The following is a 21294-nucleotide window of genomic DNA, read 5'->3' as shown; positions in this document are numbered from 1 at the left end:
TTGGTTATGCTAACAAATACTGAATGATTTTTTTTTCTCCAAAGCAGCCATTTCCCCTCTCTGGGTTCCTGATTTTACATAAGTATAAATTGTGGTGTGATTTTCGAGGAGACATTAAATGGGAAAGGATCTATTTTTGATTATATTGATATTAGATAACACCATTAGGTGATAGATATAGATGATACATCTATTCTATCATTTAAGGGAAAAAATAAGCTGCATGATTTTTAAATTTTCAGTTTTCAAAGAACTTTTCCACAATCCTTCTTATTTAAGAATATTCTTGTTACTAATAATAGTGTTATTTGTTGGGGGGGGAGGTTTGGGGGGGCTTGCTCAAGAAGTCTGAAAAAATTGTCCCAATATAGATTTCAGCCATCCCTCACATTCTTCTGAAAAGACATCTTTTAAATTGCAATGTCCTACATCAAATGTATTTTTCCTTAGTCCACATGATTTTCATTTCTATCTATTAAGAAGTATTTTGAATATTTTAATGTTCATTTTGAGTAGAAAGATTTTCTTAGAAAGACATTCTGTGGAACATAAATGTTACCAGTTATATTCTCATAGATTTTAAATAATTGTTCTTCATTTAGAAAATAGTGATGAAAACAACCGGAACACTAATGCATTGTTGGTGAAGATATGAACTGATTCTACTTTTCTTGAGAGCAATTTGGACTAATTCCCAAAGGGCAATAAAACTATGCATACCCTTTGATCCATCAATATCACTACTGGGTCTACCCCAAAGAGATAATAAAAACCCATCTATGTATAAAAATATTCATGGCAGCTGTGAAACTGAGGGGCTGCCCATCAATTGAGGAATGGCTGAACAAATTTTGGTATATGTAACAGAGTACTTTTGTTCTGTAAGAAATCATGAGGGATGGGGCTTCAGAATAGCATGAACTGATGCTGAAGGAAGTGACCAGAATCAGAACATTATACATACTAAAGCAACATGGGGTGATGAATAACTATGATGGATTTGATCAATTCCGTAGTACAATACTCAAAGACAACACTAAAAGAATACTCTGCATATCCAGAGAAAGGATGTAAAGTTAAAATTCAGATCAAAGTTTACTACCCCCAATTTAAAAAAAATGTTGTCTTATGAATATGTTGTTTTTTCTATTTTTTATCTTCCATTTAGATGCACTTCTTCTTTCACAACATGAATAATATGGAGCTGTTTAGCATGATTTTAGATATAAAGCCTATATTACATTGCTTTCTATCAGGGGGAAGGGGGAGGAAGGGTAGGGAGGGAAGGAAATATAAAAAAAATGAATCCTGAAAACTACCAATACATATTGTTGGAAAAAATAAACATTTAAAAAATAAAATAATGACAATGGTAATAATAATAATGGAACAGAAAACTAAATTTTCATTGTAAAATATTTTGAATAATTTATTTAGCTTTCTCTATGAATACTTATCTCTGGATACTTCACAGCATAATAATCTTGGGGACATAAGAATTTTTTAAAAAAAGGAAAAAAGCTATTTTTTTCTATTCTATATTTAGGCCTTATTTTGCTAGACTTTAGACCCAACTGACAAGAGCACGGCATGCATAGGAAAGCAATTAAATTAAACAATGAAAATAACTTACAGAGGTTTAACCTGAAAATTATCTTTTGAGTCTCATATTTAAGGACTGTCTGAAATTCCAGTAATAACTATGGATCAACTGTTTCTTCAAAATTCTTCTTTTTCCTTTCTTTCTTTTTTTTAAATTTCTTGGCCATATGTCTATTCTGATCTGGGGTCTTAGGAGTGAGGGAGAAATTTGATTTATTTCTATATTTAATTATTATATCTAATAAAGTATATTGATAAAAATTACTAAAATTTAAAGAGCTGCCACAATGATAGAGGTGGAAATAATCAATGTCCCATAGATTTATTGAGAATCTGGTAGATGAGATAGAGGACCACAGATGGCTTGTTAGGCTTTGAGAGAGGGACATTCAGAAAACACACTTTTCCTTTGAAACTCAAAAAATGGCCAAGAAATTCTCTGTGATATCCCTTTCTCGTGCTATTAATATTTTGCTTTGTTTATTATCATGAAAGAGGCAAAGATTTGTTAACAAATTCACATCATATTTGAGGACCCCTCATGAAATAGTTATTGGGTCAGAAACATCAATCAGAATAGCAAGTTTCAGGGCAGAAGCATGCAGGTGTAGCGTGGAGGACATGAGGTAAGGCTGCTGGTGAGGAATTAGAAAAAATTTTCACATTATGGAAACAACTGATTCTTTTATTTTAAAGGCAAGATTGTGTTTGTAATCACCAAAACAGTAATGTCAGGTATCCTGAGATTCAACTGTGTTATGCCCCTCCCTGTCAAAATAGTGTCTTCACCTTCTTCACCTTCATGCTAAACATGATACTAAAACTATTTCCATCTTTAGAAAATCCTATTCTAAGGTAAAATTCCTTTTTAAAGTATATTTTGATCATGCTTATTTTTTTGTGAAAATATCCCTTTACCAATGAATTCTTTTTATCTTCTAGAACCAACAGATGAGTTGAAGATAAGAAGTCACAGTACAGAACCACTACCAAAGCTGGAAAACAAAGAGCGAGGCCATCACAGGACATCTTCGTCTAGAGAGCCAATAAAAGCTCAGGAATGGGATGGAACACCAGGACCACCAGTAACATCCAGCAGACTGGGAAGATCCTCTGTTAGTCCAACTTTGCTAGCAGGAAGCAGCAGCTCAGGTAAAATTTCATAATTAACTGCACTAATTTAACTTTTGGACATTGATCATTGGATCCTCATGAGTTGATTTCACAAAATGGTAAGTTCAAAAATCTACCACAAAGTTCTTTGGTTTATTTAAAAAAAGAATAGATTTATGCATTCACAATTATTCATCATACCTACTATGGGGGGGATGGAGAGGCAGAAGGTAGAGTGGCAAATGAAGAGGTCTTTGATTTGAACTCATTATTGAATAATTTAGTTTCCTTCTTTTAATACAAATCTCACAACCATCTGCTGTATGAGTTCCTGAGAGAGGTTCGATTATTTACCCATGGTCATAAAGATAGTATGTATCAGAGATTGGTCCTTAATCCAGATTTTCCTTACTCAAAGACTAGATACACTTCATATTATATATTTACATCTTTAGAGCAAAATGAATTCACTGTACTGACCTATTTAATAAGTTCCATTATTATTATTTTGAAAGACCTAGAGAAGGACCCTAGGTTGCATTGAATGGGTTCACTATGGAATGGGTAAAGGTTATATAGGTGATTGGCAGTGTTCAATTTTAATTATCAATTAAATATTTTAATGTTACAAATCATCTTTGTAAAAGTATTGGGAGCTGAAATTTAGATTCAAAATCTAATTATAGAATTTGATCATGAGTCCTCTGACTCTAATTCTTTGTTTTTCCCATTGTCCTCCATTGCTTCTATTCCATACCTGAACTCTGTCCAAATTTCCTGGCAAAGCCTTTGAAAACTTAGATTCTCTTTTATACCACAGTAAGGCCTAGAATAGACATAGAATAGAAATAAGACATAGTAATATAGAAGCACACACACACACACACACACACACACACACACACACACACATACACACATAAACTTGCTTAACTATAGTTGCCCACTTCCAAATGCCTGTGAAATAATATAGGGCATAAAATATAACAAAATAGTACTGTTAGGGATAGAAACAGAGTAGAGACAAATAAAAACTAGAGATGCCCCAGAGATGAATTGAATAGTAAAATTACTTACTGAATTTGGCTCCACATTTCCTGGCAACTAAGATAAAGCTCTTAAATAACTCCCAATTAGATTATACATTCTCCAATTTAAACTCCCAATGCTTTTAAGTTGATGCTTTGTCATATTAAAATATTTAATTGATAAATAGAATTCAAAATGAATATAAAAGACATCATACGTTTCCTTTGAAGTGATGAAAATAGCATACTGGACCCATGTAGAGTTAGCAATGAAAATAAACAACAGTTAAGCAAGAACATTCCCTGCTGCTTTTAGGTTGCTTCTCCTTGAGGCTGACAAAACTCTGAAGAAATGATCAGTCTCTTAATGTGCTTTTCAAGTGAAAGACTCATTTTCAGAAGGAATTAATATGAGTTCATTCTGTGATTCCCCTTGACTGTGCTAGAGGCTTGAGCTGAGTGACTCTTCATTCCTATTGAAAGGATGCTTGGGGAGGTACCCAGGCAAGCATTTTCTTAGGCTGACAATGCAATTTGAGGTGATACCTTCTTCAGTGTTTTAAGTGATAGATGAATTTACCGATGATTATTGTTCCTTTTGATATCGTGGAAAATATCCCCTCAATGGATACATGAATTTATGTGCCATTTCCATGTCCCCAAATATCATAACCCATCCATTTTGGTGAACTTCTGATTTAATGAATATAATCCTTTAATAAATATCCATGTAACTTTTCCTTGAAGCTTTGGAGTTTGTTAAGATTTAGGAGTACTTGTACTTCACTGACACAATCTTTGAAAAGTCAGAATGTCTACTATTCTAGAACAATGGTTGGGAACAGTCACCATCTACAGCAGAGCAACTGAGCTTTGGAGACAGGAAGACCTAAATTCAAATCAAGCCTCAGATACCTATTAGGAGTGTGACCCAGAATGATCATTTAATGTTTTCCTTAATCCACTGAAGAAAACTCTGCAATATCTTTGCTGAGAAACCATATGAACAGAATAGGCATGTTATGGTCTATGGGGTCTTGAAGAGGTGAAGACAACTGAAAGACTGAGCAACAATAACCAATCTGACAGTGACTCAAATGACCTCTTGAATTCAAACTTTATGAGTTTGGTAGAAATAAATAAGTCAGTCCTAAAGACTTTAGAGTAAATGGGCTAGGATAAGGCAATTATTATTAAGGATTAAGGGGAAGATTTCTTTAATGTTTTATTATTTTTATGAATTAGTTAAAATTTTTCAAGTGTCTCTCATATTCAAGAAAGGCATTGCGCTAGGCAGTAAGATGATCATAGATGATAAAAACATGCCATTATGTTCTAGTAAAAAAAACCAGTGAATTTTAAATAAGAATACTTGGATTGAGGAATCAACTTGATCCCTTTGGAAAGTCATTTGGAGCCTTAATTTCCTCATCTCCTAAAAATGGATTAGGTGATCTCTATTTCTTTCATGTATAAATCCCGTTATCCTATGCGGATGAAATAGACTTTGACACTATTCTTCATATATTTTAAAAACATATATGAATCTATTTAAGGAATTATACTAGTGCTACAGACAGAAGATAAACTGATTTATATGCAAAGAAAATTGAATTTGGAGCCAAGAAATCTCTGTTCAAATTCCAGTTTCTGCAATCTGTAGCTGTTATCAGCTTAAACTAGTTACTTAGTTTCTCAATTTTGGTTACACAAGATCATAGCTCTAAAGCAAGCAGTGAGCACAGAGACATTTTAATCTAACTCATATAAAGAGGGGCACATATAAGGTAAGCGATTTTTCAAGATCCACTTTCCAAGATGTAGAAAACAATGAGCTGGAATTCCAAGGATATGAGTACCAGTTTAACACTCATTCCATTGCTCCACACTGCCTCCTTTGTCCTCTAAATTCTTTCTAGTTTTAAATTTATGTTGCTCTAACAAAAATTCTACAATTATCAATTGTCCCATTTTATACACAAAAGCCCAAATTTGTTAGCAGGATAATAGTTTATACTTACAAGTATTTTATATTTTTTAACATAGTTAGAAATGTGCCCATAAATAGGTTAAAAATTTCTAACATGGCTCTTCTCAGCAGTTCAGGGAGCTAGGTCAACATATTCCACTGACTGTGAACAATGTTATCCCCATCCAGAGGAAGAAAAGCAAAACAAAACAAAACAAAGAAAACAAAACAACAACCAAAACCCCCAACCCTTCAGAATCTGATAACCATTTCATAAAGATTATCTCTTATGTATCTCTTTCCCTTAATCCTAATTCCTCATAAGGAAAATGAGCAATCTGGAAGCATGTCTATCAAAAATATGTATGCACAATGCTAAACTGACTGCTGCTGAGGGGAGGTGGGTGGGAAGGAAGGGTGGAAGGAAATTTTGAAACTTAAAAAGTTCATGTGCATATGGATGAAAAAAATTAATTAATGAATTAATTAAAATAAATAAATGAATGTTTCTAAGAGTTCATGGAGGGGTAGCTAGGGGGCACAGTGGATAGAGCAAAAAAACAAAGATTATTAGTTTGTGGAAGTTCTCATGGGAATTCAGAGGGAAATATATTCTAGTTGAAGAAGTGAGAATTTAGATGAGAACTTCTAATTTTCTTTTTTGAAATACTGTCTTAACAACCTGTTTTATTCCCCATATTCCCATCTCTCCACTAGTTCTTTTTGTCTTACTTATAAAACTAATCCTGCAATGGCATCTTCAAATAGAAGATAAAATTCATTCTTTTTGAAAGTAATGAAAGTATTTTTTAGTGGTGCACCTCTTTGGAATCTTTTTCTTTATAATCCCATTATCTTGCTCAAATGTTTTATCTTTAAAAGAAAAAAAATCAATTCCATTGTATTGAATTGTATTGTAGTAACAAAGAATTGGTTTAAATTTTTGAACATCTGCATTTTTTTTTGGAGAAGTCATCTTTCTAGAGCAGGGTTGGGAAACATTTTTTCTGCGAAGGGTCATTTGGATCATTATAGCATTTGCCTGCTATATTTGGTCAAACATTTTATTAATTCATTCCTATAAAGTTTCTAGATTTTTTGAATTTTGAGTTCCTCCTGTGTTTATCATGGCAGTGCCAGACCAAATGACCTACTGGTGGACATTTCCTGCCCCTGTTCTAGAAAAATGCAAATTAATAATTTCCTATAAGAGCAAAATTCTTGGAGACTCAGAGCTTCACTTTTGACACAAAATGTCCTAAAGATTTTGCCTATAATCATGCAGGTCATTATTAATTAGTTCATGAAATCTTTAACATCATAGTAACTTGAAAAGTTGCAAGAAAATTATAGAGAACACATTTACCCTTAACTTACATGTGTATTTTAAGAAGCAAATCAGAAAAAGAATTTTTCTTAAATATAAATTTACCAACATTTGTATGTTGAGAGGCTATTTTGTGTCAGATCAGAGCTGACACAATTCTATAGAAATAGAATTCTATAGAAATTATCAATAATTCTCTAGAAATGTCACAGTGTAGTAATAATTCTGTATTGATACAATATAGAAATATTGATGTGAAATGTTACAATGTAGTAATAAATCATTGATATAGAAATTTAACATTTAAAAAAATTATTTGTTACATTGAAATAGGCTTTAAGTATTATGATTCACATTTTATAGTAGTGTTACCTGAATCTCAGAGGTGTTAAGTAATATGGATATGGTTATGATGTCACTAAATGTTAGCATCTAGACTTGAATCCTGATCTCCAGATACAATGGTATGTTTCATTTTTTTTCTTCTTTTTTCCCATTTATCTTACCTATCTAAAAAAACTATAAAATATAATACCTTCCACCACTTTTGCCTTTCTTTGAAATCTATAATAGCTAAATAAAGGCTATGTGCATTGCTGATGCCATAATAGCCAACAAAGTTGTGACCGGTTGCTTGCCATTGACTAAGGCAGAGGTATGGAAAATGAGTCAACATTGCCCAATTTTCAATCTACTACCTCTTTTTGGTCTCTTGCTCTTTTCCTCTTGCCTTCATTCAATTCTAACCACATAGAAAACATTCAAACAGCAAAGAGGGGCTAAGTAGGTGTTACAAATAGTGCTTAAATAAGATTTTAAACTTGAAAGTGAAATATAAATATAAGATTTGCAATACATTAAATTTGCAAATCTCTCAAAAATATATTGCATACACAGAACGATACCTTTGCCTAAAAGGTTTTCTTACTTAAGGTACTTCACAGTTATTTTCAAATAGCACTGTCAACTTTGTCATACTGAGATCTATGAAGTTTTTATGAGTTTTCATTAGTAACTAAAGGTAATGATTTAAAGATTATCTTGTGAATGAGGTTGAAACAGGATCCAAATCTTTATGTAATTCCTTCTTTCTTTCCATGGAAACATTGGAAAGATGACATAATTCAAATTAATATGACATAAATCTTATAATTAGCCAATCAATAAAGAAATTGAGTCAAGAAAAGTGAGATTATCCTAACTGAAAGATGAATTTAAGTAGGGCAAGGCCAGGTTATGGAAGATCTTGAGATCAAAGTAATGTATGATTTAAGGGCTAAGGAAATTTTTGTATATATTTATAATTCATATGCTGGTATACATGTATACATAATCTATGCTTTTGTCAGTTTATACACTATCACATGTAGTGATACTCTCAATTTATTCTTCTGATTACTAGGTCTTCACAATTCTGTTGCTCGCATCTGCCCCAGGGATAAAAGCACATTCCTGAGGAGCAGTGGACTTCTAATGCTATCAACTAGAACTCCCTTTCTGGTATATTCCCCCAAATTCTTCTTGGTAATGAGCATATCACTATCAATTAGCTACCATATATTGAAAATATGTTATTGATTAATAACATTTGTGGTTTTCACAGGTATCTATACTGAGGAAGGTATAGAATGAACAGAATTGCATATTTCTCTAAGTGAAGCAGATTTTCCTCTCCACCATTCAAATCCCTAGAGAGCATAGGTTCAGTGCAAAAGGAGATGCTATTAATTTACCTCCCCAAATTCCTTTTTCTGAACATTATAGCTTTTGGATTATTTGTCCACTTGTGGCAGGACATTGCATCTCAGCTGCTTGGTCTCACCTCTAGGACATTAGATCTGATAGATTATTCCTAGAGGTTGGGTCTTGAACTAGATTTACTTTGCAGCATATTTTGGTAAGGATTCTAGTTACTGGACCTATGGAGGCTATTCCAACCTTTCAAAAATCTCAAGACCGTGACCTGGTCTCTTCTATCTCCTATATACACTGATCTTGAAAATAAATAAAGCAATTATTTACTCATATCCTGGTCTTCCACTGAAGTGGGTAAAAAAATAATTATTCTTACATGCATACATACATATGTAAATATATGTATATTATATATACATAGATATATTTGTGTATAGCTAGCTAGCATGTTCCACTTGAACTCCTATATACATACTATTATTTAAGACTATATAAGTAATAAAATAAATATATGTACATAAGTATAATAATTATAAAATTATTTTCAACATTATAAGATGTGATGATCACTTCGCAAAAGAAGGGAAAGACAAGAGGGCAGTCATACTGCTTCACTGGTTGGGAGAAGACAAGGAAGTCCTCTACATTTTGAAAATGAACCCTTAGTAGTGAAATTTTGTGAGAAGGAGGAGAGTTACATGCTTTGCTAGGGATTATTGGATTGTAAACTGCATTCCCTTGTCCCTCCTATGTTTTTTGTACTTATGAGACTAAATACAAACTCATTCTCTAATTGATCTTCATAAAACATAATGGTTTTATGATGATCTCAAGGTCTTTTATCATCCTGATATATTTCTCTCCTTTTAATACTCTTCAGTTTATCAGTGACATTTTCTTCTTGAATTTGTGATGTTGTCCTAAGCTTGGCTAAGTCTCCACTAGCTTCCATGGGTTCTATGGATTTCAAATTGTCTTCCCTAGCTATCATTACTAAACAACTCTTTGTTTCCTACCTTGTAATCTAACAGACCATAGAGCAGCAGACAATTTGCCATAACCTACTCTACTTTCTAGTTCTAAGACAGTGATTATTTGGTTCATCAGGGAACATTCTCTGCATTTTGCTGCAGGGTTCTGCCATCTGTCTTTTCCCTCAGGTATTAAACAAAGAACTCCCTAATTTCAAAGTACAATCAAAAAGTATGAAACTTTCCCCTTCTGAATTGGTTGTTGTCCTAATTTATTCATTATACCAATATTTGCATGTCTTTCTCTGTATGTGATATTCATGCATATGAGAGTCAAATATAATTGATTATGTTAGTTTAGTTATATATTTTATTTTAACACTCTGGGCAAAGAGTATATAAATGAGTTTCCTGAGAAAGAAGGAAAATTCAAAACCATAACATTCATTCATTCAAACAAATGAGTAATGAAGTAATATTTTCTTCTAAATAATGTCTTTTTTTTTAAAAAAAGTGACCTTTGTATACTTCTACAGTATGGAATTTGACTAGATCTTTTTTATTGCGAATCCTGCATTCATACGAACACACACCAGTATTTCTCTTCCATGTATTGAAAGTGTTGTCTTTAATTTGTAGGTATATGTCAGCTTCTCTCAAATACTTTCTCCATTATCTCAGGTGCTACCTACTACCCGTCTGACTCATTTTCAATGTTTTTTTCAATTTCTAGTGCATTTCCCAGTATTCAAAACAACCTTCCTATGACTTTTTCATGTAGCCTGGAAGCTTGATGGACATCGATTAGGAATTTCTTCCATCACAACTGACTTTAAAACACACAGTACATCAGTTTGCCTCTGAGAGTGCACCAAAAAATGCGACAAAAAGATCTACTTCCTCTGATTATGAGAGATTTCATTCTTTAATATTAGATGAAATCATTGCTCTTTTTAAGGCTAATCATAGTGAGCCCACCCCTTGAGTGGTTAAATGGACCTTTGCCATTGCTTTTGGAAAGCAAGGTCAATAATTCAGAAGCAGCCAGAGTAGCAACCAAGACTCCAAAGATTTCATTCAAAGCAATACTAAATAAGATAATATGGGATTTCACATTTCCTCTACAGTGATGATGAGAAACTTTCCATACTTATCATTAAAGACAAAAAAAATGTATGAAATTTAATATTCAGGGAAGCAGGGTAACCCATGCATGAACACTAACAGGGTGTTAACCAAAGAAGTCATCAATAAATACTTCTGTTTTCCTTCTAATCTCTTTCACTTGATGATTTCATCAACTCACCTAAAATTCAACTATCATCTTAATGCACATCAGTCCTCACCCCAGCTGCCTATGAGATATTTAGAACTGTGTATCCTCTAAACATCTTAAACTTAATAAATCCAAAACTGAATTCAATCTTTCCCTCCAAATCATCCCCTCTTCCTACTTTTTCTATCACTATCAATTTTGCCATCAACCTCACCATCCCTCCTCTTAATCTGGGCAGCAATCTTAGCTCTTCAGGCTCAATCCCTGTAACCAACTAGTTGCCAAATCTCATCTTCTTAATATCTCTTACACATTTTCCCTGACAATACTACAACCCTGGTGCAATTCCTCATCACCTCCTATTGGGAGTATTGGCTGCTGACCTCCATAGCTGAAGTCTATCTTTTACAATCTATTTCAGCTAAGATTCATTCAACTCTATTGAGGGTTTGATCATCCTAAAATGTAAATCTAATTATGTCAACTCCAAGTCAATCAAATGTGACTGCTCTCTGTTAAGTTTGGGAGATTATCCAAGGATATACTATGTACCCTAGACTACCTAATTTTTCATTTAATTAAAAGTCATACCTTTCTGCCACCTGCAAGCTGGAGAGGCACCATAAGACTAGAATCACTTTCCAGACAAGAATTAGTTGTCATTTCTATCTTGGGGATTGGGGGTATCATAGGCAAAGTGAGATCACAAATCAAAACAGAATTAGTAAGTCAATGGTGTGCTCAGCCCCACTCCACAAAAATGTAATTTGTTAAATGTAAAAGAGAGAATGAAGCTGTTGAAACCTGTATTATGCTTGCTGTTTGTACCCTTATCAATCACCTATAGAACCTCAGAAACTAGTCATAGGATTATAGTTTTAAAGCTGGAAAGGACCTTAGAGGTCACTAAGAGTATTCTCATCATTTTATTTAGAAAACTAAGGCTGAAAGATTTTTAGATGATTTACCTAGGGTTATACAGCTAGCCCAGCTTACTTCATAGGTTTATTAATTCAGTTTTTATTACATGGCTCCCAAAAGACATGAGAAAAAATATGTTTTTTTTTAAATTAGAGTTATGCTAGAACTTCTTTGTACAGTTGCATCTTTTTCCGATGCACTATCTTAGAATTTCTTTGAACAGTTGCGTCTAGTTCTGATACAGCATTGATCTGATAGACTTTAATAAACATCTAAGATGTCTCTATCTGAATCATCATAGGCCTAAAGTTCAAGGACCAAGAGTATAACTTTGCTATTTCATAACAAATGTAGACTTATGGTCTCTTTCCCACCTGCAATTAAATTAGAAGTAGGGAATAATATTTTCAAGAATGAAAAGTACTCTCTTCTGTTGAAAAACATTCTTCCTCCAAGGACAGCCAGTCTATTTGTGGACTAGTTCCCACACTTAATTCATATTGAAAACGTCTGAGAAAATTTCTGGTAATTCAATTCAAATCAATTCAACAATTTTTCTGACACTATTTTAGTTTCCATGGATACAAAAACAAATAAAATAATTCTGCCTTCAAAGAGTTTATACTTTAGTAAGGAGAAAATGCACAGTCTGTGTGTGTGTGTGTGTGTGTGTGTGTGTGTGTGTGTGTGTTTGTGGCTATGTTCTTGTGTGTGTAACCATAAATATATCTACAAAGTGAGCTTACTAGGTTCCACAAAAATTAATGTGTATTTACCATATATGTGTGCATGTATTGGAATATGCACATATACAATGCAACATATTTGTATTTATACACAAAGAGAGGTATATTGCATTGTGTTCTACATATATGTGTATAAATTATGCAAATTTGTGTTCATGATGTATGTTTACTTACACACACATACCTAAATATGTAGACATTCGATTTGAGTGTTTCTTAGTTCCACTGAAATTACTTTGTCTTTACTGTATTGCAAGCATCCATGTGTATGTATGGCTCTGATATGTTTCATGGACACACAAACACATATATGCATGCATATGTATGGGTATGACTTGTGTATAATGGCATATGTAAAGAAACATGTCTGTGTCTTTATGTGCATGTATATTATTTGCAGTGAAACACTAATAACCAGTAGGATCAAGACAAGTTTCACATAGGAAGTGGCACATGAGCTGAGACTTGGTTGCAGCCAAAGACAGCTGCAAGATGTAGATATATAAGAAAGAAAAAGATTTTAGATATGATGCTCACTTTATTCAATGAGATGGATGGAGATTGTATTTTGGGTGTTAAGCACTCAGTTTGGCAACAAACTAGAATATATAAGGAGGAGTATCATAAAATTAGTCAGGAATGTTAGGTTGGAGCCATATTGAAATGGAAGGGGCTTTGTATTTTAGATTAGAGACAACCAGAAACCAGAGAAATTTCTTGAGCAATTAACTCAGGATCTGTGTGAGCATCAATTTAGAGACTGGAGCTAGGAGGCAAAGAGAACCAAAATTGCAAACCAAGCTATAATATAAAATGCAGCAGCAATGGTAATTCTAATAATAAAGGAAGAAACAATTAATTTCTAACAAATTCTAAGCAGTGTGTTGTGGGACTGATGATTTGAAAAATAAATAAATTTAAAAGTCACTTACTTCAAGGAATTTACATTTTTACCTGTGAGTCAAAATGTCATTATAGAAATTATACAGAAAATATATGGGGGCAGCTAGGTGGCAGGGACAATTAGGTGGCACAGTGGATAGAGCACTGGTCCTGGAGTCAGGAGGGCCTGAGTTCAAATCCGACCTCAGAAATGTAATAATTGCCTAGCTGTGTGACTTTGGGCAAGTCTTTTAACTCCACTGCTTTAAATAAATAAAAAAATGGAAACAAATAAAATATATGAAAAATTGGTGAAAGATAACTTTAGGAGGGTATCATGAAAATATGAGTTATGAGAACTGGAAAGCAGGCACAAAATAAAGCATAAGTTGAACTTTGTGGGAAACATTAGAATCTAAAAGTTGGAAAAGAAGAAATGCATCCATGTATGGTGAAGGATGGGTAAAAAGGCAAGCAGATAACAGATTATCCAATATATAGAATGACAAGAAGCCAGATCTTAGGTATCCTAAAGAGAAAGAATGTACAAAGAGAATGGAAAGGTAAGAGACTCTAAAGGGTTTTACCAAGCAAAAATCACTTACTCTCTACCCGAATTTGCTCATTTGTGTTAGGCAAAGGAGTAAACTTATAGACAACACTTTGTTAACCTTAAAGTTAAAATACTATCTTCTGATCCAAAGTTGAATCCTGTTTCCACTATACCATAGCCCCTCTGTCTTTGTTATGTGAGACTGTTGACCAGCTGTTTTATGGGATATTTTATTTTACTTCATATTCTTAAAACATCAGTTCCCAATTTGCTTCTGAAGGTAGGAGAGAAGAGTAAATGAATCAACACTGTGATCTCATATGGCAGGACACATTCACTTCATTGACTTCATGAGTAATATTCTCAGTCATCATGTTGAACAGAACCCTGGAGTGATCCCACATCATTTACCTCTGATTCCTTAGACTGGGATTGAATTTGCTATTTCTCTGTCTAAATGAGAGTTCTCAGTACTAGGATTCCTAGAAAACATCTATCAGACCTCCTCATTCCAGAATTGTGATGGAAATTATACAATGATAAACTCTGAAGTGGTAGTGGTAAACTGTTACCCAATGTTAGACTACTATTTCTAGTCCTTACATTGTGTCCTGCTCTATAAATGCCATGTAAAACCACATCTCTCTATCTAGTCTTGTAAAACCTCAGATATACAAAATATAAACAATGAATTAAATATTTCAAGAAAAAAATTATCCCCCAATTTCCACCCTTGTAACTGACAGCTTCATCATAGTCTCTTGCAGTTATTCCTATTTTTTCCATTATCTCCATTACCTCATATATGGTAGGATGAGGGTCCTTGCTTGATCATCCTGTCTAGGTAAGAAATAAGCATCCCAGAAGACATTTTAGCAGGGAATGATACTAAACAAATATTTGTTTAAAAAATGTTATATTGATATCAGCATGCAGGATAAATTGGAAGGAGAAGAGTTTTACATGAGAATACCAACAGCCAAAAAGTTGCAATCATTTCAGAATTATCTCAGTGAAACTGGATTTGAATTGGAGCAGGAAGAATGGAGAGAAAAGAACAAACAGGAGAGACATTTTGAAGACAAAAATCAATTCTAACAAAAAATAAGGCTGGAATAATTGTGGCTCCAATTTTTAAGCCAGGTGTCTGAGAAAATAGCATAGACATAAATAGTCAAGGAAAAATTGAAAATTAAGGAATAAAATCAAGTATATAGAGAGATAGATTTGGAAATCATCGATATAAGGGTTGAATGAATGTTGAAATGATAGTGGATGATTTAATTTTTTAAAAGTTTGGATGCAGTTATACTTTGTTTCCAATTTTCCTTAATTAAGATTTGTGATTTAATCTATATGGAATACTCCTAAGTCTAGAAGATCCTTTCACATTTCACTTATCTAAATTAGCAATTAGTTATATATAACTTACAGTCTTAGAGAGCTACCAGAGGTACTGATGTAACTTGGAACAGTTATTTGCAGAATGCAACCTGAATCCCAAAGCCCATGGGGATGAGATTCTCTCTTCCATTGGTGGAGATCAATGGCAATGACCTTGCATGAGGGTCTAGATAGAAGTTGGTGAGGGCAAAAGAGAGGAGAAATCCAGTCTCTTCACTCTCTGAAATTTCTTATGGTCTTCTGAGTGTCTTTGAGTTGGGGGGATGCTGTGAAATTTTGACTTAAGTGGAGTAAAATAGTGGCAAAATATCCAAGTTCAGACTTGAATCAAATTTCGATTTAAACTATTCCAAAGTGTTTTTTGTCTCCAGGATGACTCTGTATCACTATGATATGCTACCTCTCTTTTATTGACCAATACAGAATTAATTATCAGTAAAGCCTCCCAATTAAATTGGAGGAAAGTAGGAAAGAAACATTTATTAGGCTTTTACCAAATACCAGGGATGGTGTTAGGTAGTAATGCAAATACAAGCAAAAAGAAAGTCATTATCCTTAAGAGGTTTAGACTATAATGGGGGGAAACAGCACACAAGAGGGAGCTAAAAAGTGAGGAGTGCTGTGTGCTGCGGTAAGATTGATTTGGAAGTTGAAATTTTCAACAGTAGAAGTAGGAGGAAGAGGAACAATGGTTGTCCAAACTAGACAAAATGGAGGCCCTTGAAAGAACTCACCAATGCAAAGTCTAGCCTAATCAAAGGGATATTCTGGAGTGAGAAGGCTATAGTGCTAATTGAATTTCCAGACTCAGGAGGCTCCAGGAGGAGCCTGGGAGGAATCACCTAAAGAAGCTGAACTGGGAGGGGCTACTAGGTTGTACAGTGGATAGAGCACAGGCTCTGGAGTCAGAAGGACCTGGGTTCAAATCAGACCTCAAACTCTTAATACTAGGTTAGCTGTGTAACCTTGGACAATTCACTTAACCCCATTGCCTTGGGGAAAAAAATAACAAAGAAGAAACTGAACTGGGAGAGGAATGAATTCTGTTTGTCTTGGATCTTTCTGCATAAATGGAGGGGCTTCTAGGTGAAACAGTGGAGCACTGTCTCTGGAGTTAGGAGAACCTGAGTTCAAATTTGACCTCAGACATTTAATACTTAGCTGTGTAGTCATGGGCAAGTCACTTAACCCCATTGCCCTGCAAAAATAAAATAAAAGTAAATGAAGGAAGTGAAGAAGGATTCAAAGAGGTAAAAGAGGACTTCCTTTAATAGGTAAGAAGGACAGAATCTAGAAAGAAAAATATGATCATCAGGGTCAGAAGACTAAAAAGGAAAATAAGGACATCACAAATGTTTTCTGAGCAATTTTAGAAAGAAATTTTAGAAAGTGAATATGTTTTGTTCTGCATTCAGACTTGCTTCAAAAGAATATTGTGTATAGGAATCTGGTTTAAGAGTATTGTTAAGTAGAAAGGAAAGATAGAAGTCACTATGTAAACCACTCAAATAATAAGAACAGTAGGTTGTTAAGTCTTTCTGACTTCCAAATGGCTAACATTTTTCTAAAATGTGCAGTGTATTTTCATCTCTTCTAATACTACTACATCTGCTATTTCTTTTTTACCCCTTTTTTCTTGGCCATACTTTTATTTCCATTAGCTTAACAACATAATTTGATCAGATACTAGCTTTATAAATTAGCTTACTTTAGCAAGAGAAACATTTTTAAAAGGGATTGTTTTTAAAAGATCATTTGAAGAATTAAAAAAAAATCTCCATTCTTGGGGTAGCTAGGTGGTGCAGTGGATAGAGCACCAGCCCTGGAGTCAGGAGTACCTGGGTTCAAATCTGGCCTCAGATACTTAATGATTACCTAGCTGTGTGGCTTTGGTCAAGTCACTTAACCCCATTGCCTTGGAAAAAAAAACCTTAAAAAATATGCATTCTTATAATATGGATCAACTAAGTGAATGTGTCCTAAATATAAAAATGTATCAAAGAGTCCTAGGAAGGTGAAGTACAGAGTTATAACAGATAGCACACAGACAATCACAAACAAATCATCTTTCATCTATATCTCTCTCTCTCTGTCTAAAATGTAGGTTGTTCTGTTAGCTTTATGACAAGATAAAATTCAAAAGAAAGCTTCCACATTTAATTAAAACACATATACACACAAACACCCCCCAAAACACATATAAAGATACTTTATTAATTCAACTCATTACATTAAAAATTCTATTACTTTTTTCTGCATCCCTCTGAACTTCTTTCTGTGCACTTCTTTTTGTTTTGTTATTTTTTCCAAATACATGTAAAATAGTTTCCAATCATTATCTTTTAGTAAGTTTTTGAATTCCACATTTTTCTACCAGCTTTCCTTCCCTCCCAACTTTCCACAGCAATAAGCAATCTGATACAGGTTGTACATGTTCAATCATCTTTAATATGTTCCCATAGTGGGCATGTTTTAAAAGAATAATTGAAATAAAGAAAAAATTGATAAAGAAAAAAGATGAAAGAAATTTTAGAAAGTGAATATGTTTTGTTCTGCATTAAGACTCCATTATTTTTCTCTGGATGTGAATGGCATTTTTTAGCAAAATTCTTTTTTGAAATATCTTTGATCACTGAACTGATGTGAAGAGCTGAGTCCATCATAGTTGATCATCACACAATGTGTTTGGTGTGTATAATGTTTTCCTGGTTCTGCTCAATTCATTCAGCATCAGTTCATGTTTTCTATGTTTTTCTGAAGTCAAGCCACTCATGATTTCTTACAGAACGATAGCACTCCATCACATTCATAAACCACAATTTGTTCAGTCATTCCCCAATTGATTGGCATCCCCTCAATTTCCAATTCTTTGCCATGATAATAAGGGCTGCTATAATTTTTTTTTACATGTAGGTTTTGTTAATCCTTTCTTCTGATCTCTTTGGGTTGTAAAACTAGTAGTGGTGATGTTGGATCAGAAAATATGCACAGTTATATGCCCTCTGGGCATAATTCCAAATTGTTCTCCAGAATGTTTGGATCAGTTCACAACTCCAACAGCAATGCATAAGTGTTCCAGTTTTCCCACATCCTCTCCAATATTGATCATATTGGTTGTTTTCTCTCTCATTTAAGCCAGTTTGGTATGTGTGAGGTAGTACCACTGAACTGTTTTAATTTGCATTTCTCCAATCAATAAGCATGGGAGCATTTTTTATATGACTTTATAAAATTTCTTCATCTGAAAACTATTTCTTCATATAACTTGGCCATTTATGAACTGGAGAATGAGTTGTGCTATTATAAATTTGACATTGTTCTCTTCATATTTTTAGGAATGAGTCCTTTATCAGAAATGCTAGCTGTAAAATTTGTTTCCCATCTTTATGCATTCCTTCTAAACTTGATTGCAATGGTTTTATTAATGCAAAAATGTTAATTTAATATAGTCATAATTATTCATTTTGAAATTTATTATGTGCTCTATCTGTTCTTTGGTCATAAACTTCTTCCCATTCTAAATATCTGACAAATTATTCCTTGTTTCCCTCACTGTCATAGCCTCTTTAAGTCTAAATCCTGTACCCATTTTTGACCTTATATTGGTATACAGTATGACATATTGGTCTATGCTTAGTTTCTGCCATACTATTTTCTCAACAATTTTTGTCATATAGTGAGTCCCCATTCCAAAAGCTACAGTCTTTGGATTTATTAAATAATGGATCACCACATTCATTTACTACTGTTTCTTTTGTACCTAATCTAGACCATGGATTCACCACTCTATTTCATAGCCAGTACCAAATACTTTTGATGGCTTTTGCTTTATAAAGTAATTTTAATCTGGTACAGGCAGGCAATATTCCTCAATTTTTTTCATTAATTCCCTTGATATTCTTGACCTTTTGCTCCTCAAGTTAAATTTATGAGCAACTGATTTTTTCCAGTTATTTAGATGTTAATTTATTGTGTGGAAAGTGTTTTGTAATTGTGTTCATAAAGGTTCTGATTTTGTCTCAGCAGGTAGATTCCCAAGTAATTTATGATATCTTTAGTTACTTTAAATGAAATTTCTCTTTCTATTTCTTGCTGTTGGGCTTTTTTGGTCATATACAGAAATGTTTATGATTGTATGAGTTTATTTCATATCATGCTACTTTGTTAATGTTGTTAACTGTTTCAGATTATTTTTAAGTTGATATTCTAGGATTCTCTAAGTGTAGCATCATATCATTTGCACAGGTTCCTTATCGCCACTTCAAATTCCTTCAATTTCTTTTTCTTCCCTTATTGATAAAGTTAACACTTCTAATACAATATTGAATGATAGTGGTGATAAAAAAAAGTCACTCCTGTTTCACCCCTGATCTTATTGGGAATATTTTTAGATTATCTCTTATTTTTGCTTCCTTAGAGTTTGAAACAGATACTGCTTAACATTTAAAGGAAAATTCCATTTATTGCTCTGTTCTAAGGTGTGTTTAATATTGTTGTGCTTTATTAAAAAAACTTTTTCAGAATCTATTGAGATAATTATATAATTTCTGTTAGTTTTATTATTAATGTGGTCAATTACACTGATTGTTTTCCTAATATTGAACTATCCCTAAATTCCTGCTATAAATACGACCTGATCATAGTGTATTATTCTAGTGATAATTTGTTATAATCTTGTTGCTAATTGTTTATTCAAATTTCATATCAATATTCAATAGGGAAGTTGGTTTATAATTTTCTTTGTCTGTTTTGGCTCTTCATAGTTTTAGTATGAGCACCAGTTGGTGTCATAAAGTAATTACTCCACATATTTTTCAAATTCTTTATATAGAATTAAAGTTAAATGTTCTTTAAATATTTGAAGAAGTTCATGTATAAATCCATCTGACCTTGGAGATTTTTTTCTTAGGGAGTTCATTGATGGTTTGTTCAATTTCTGTTTTTGAAATGGGATTATTTAAATATTTAATTTCCTTTTCTGTCAATCTGGGAAAATTTATATTTTAATAAACATTCATTTCGCTTATTGGCATACAAGGGGAAAATGGCCCCAAATTTTTGCTTTTATTTCCTCCTTATTGCTGATGAATTTATCCTTTTCATTTTTGATAAAGGTAATATGATATTTGTTTTCCTTTTTTTAATTAAAATTTATGTGTTAGTGGTTTTCCCATATAATCAATTCTTAATCTTATTTATTATCCAATAGTTTTCTTACTTTCAGTTTAATTAATTTCTCCTTTATTTTCTAGAATTTCTAAGTTGGTACTTAATTGAGGATTTTAATTTTGTTCTTTTCTAGATTATTTAGTTACATGCTCAATTCATTGATTTCCTCTTTCTCTTTTCCATGTAAGAATTTAGAGATATAAAATTCCTCCTAATAACTGCTTTGGAGGCATCCTAGAAGTTTTAGTATGTTGTGTCATTATTGTCATTGTCATGGATGAAATTGTTGATTATTTCTATATTTGATGTTTGATCCATTCATCCTTTAAAATTAGGTTATTTAGTTTCCAATTAATCATAATGTATTTTTCCATAGACCTTTATTTCATGTTATTTTTATTGCATCATGATCTGAAAAGAATGCATTTAATATTTTGCATTCCTACATTTGATTGTCAAGTTTTTATAACCTAATATAAAGTCAGTTTTTGTGTAGGTGCCATGAACTGCTGAGAAAAATACCTATTCTATTCTATCCCCTTTCAATTTTCTCTGGAGCGCTATCATATCTTGCTTTTCTAAAGTTCTAATCAATTTTTTTATTTCCTTTTTTACTTTGAGGTTGCATTTATCTAATT

The 21294-nt window shown here is 33.0% G+C and overlaps 1 protein-coding gene across 1 annotated transcript in view; it reads left to right on the top strand.

The window, feature by feature from the left end:
• NYAP2 (neuronal tyrosine-phosphorylated phosphoinositide-3-kinase adaptor 2) overlaps positions 1-21294 on the top strand; it is a 318657-nt gene that overhangs the window by 245836 nt on the left and 51527 nt on the right. The window contains exon 4 of the mRNA XM_074192541.1: positions 2545-2754. Coding sequence (XP_074048642.1) covers positions 2545-2754 — 210 coding nt within the window. The remainder of the gene's footprint in view (positions 1-2544; positions 2755-21294) is intronic.

This window comes from Macrotis lagotis, chromosome 6 (genome assembly GCF_037893015.1).
Source record: "Macrotis lagotis isolate mMagLag1 chromosome 6, bilby.v1.9.chrom.fasta, whole genome shotgun sequence".
Lineage (NCBI taxonomy): Eukaryota > Metazoa > Chordata > Mammalia > Peramelemorphia > Peramelidae > Macrotis > Macrotis lagotis.
The sequence above is the reverse complement of the archived record's forward strand: the minus strand, read 5'-3'. Positions and strand labels throughout refer to the sequence as shown.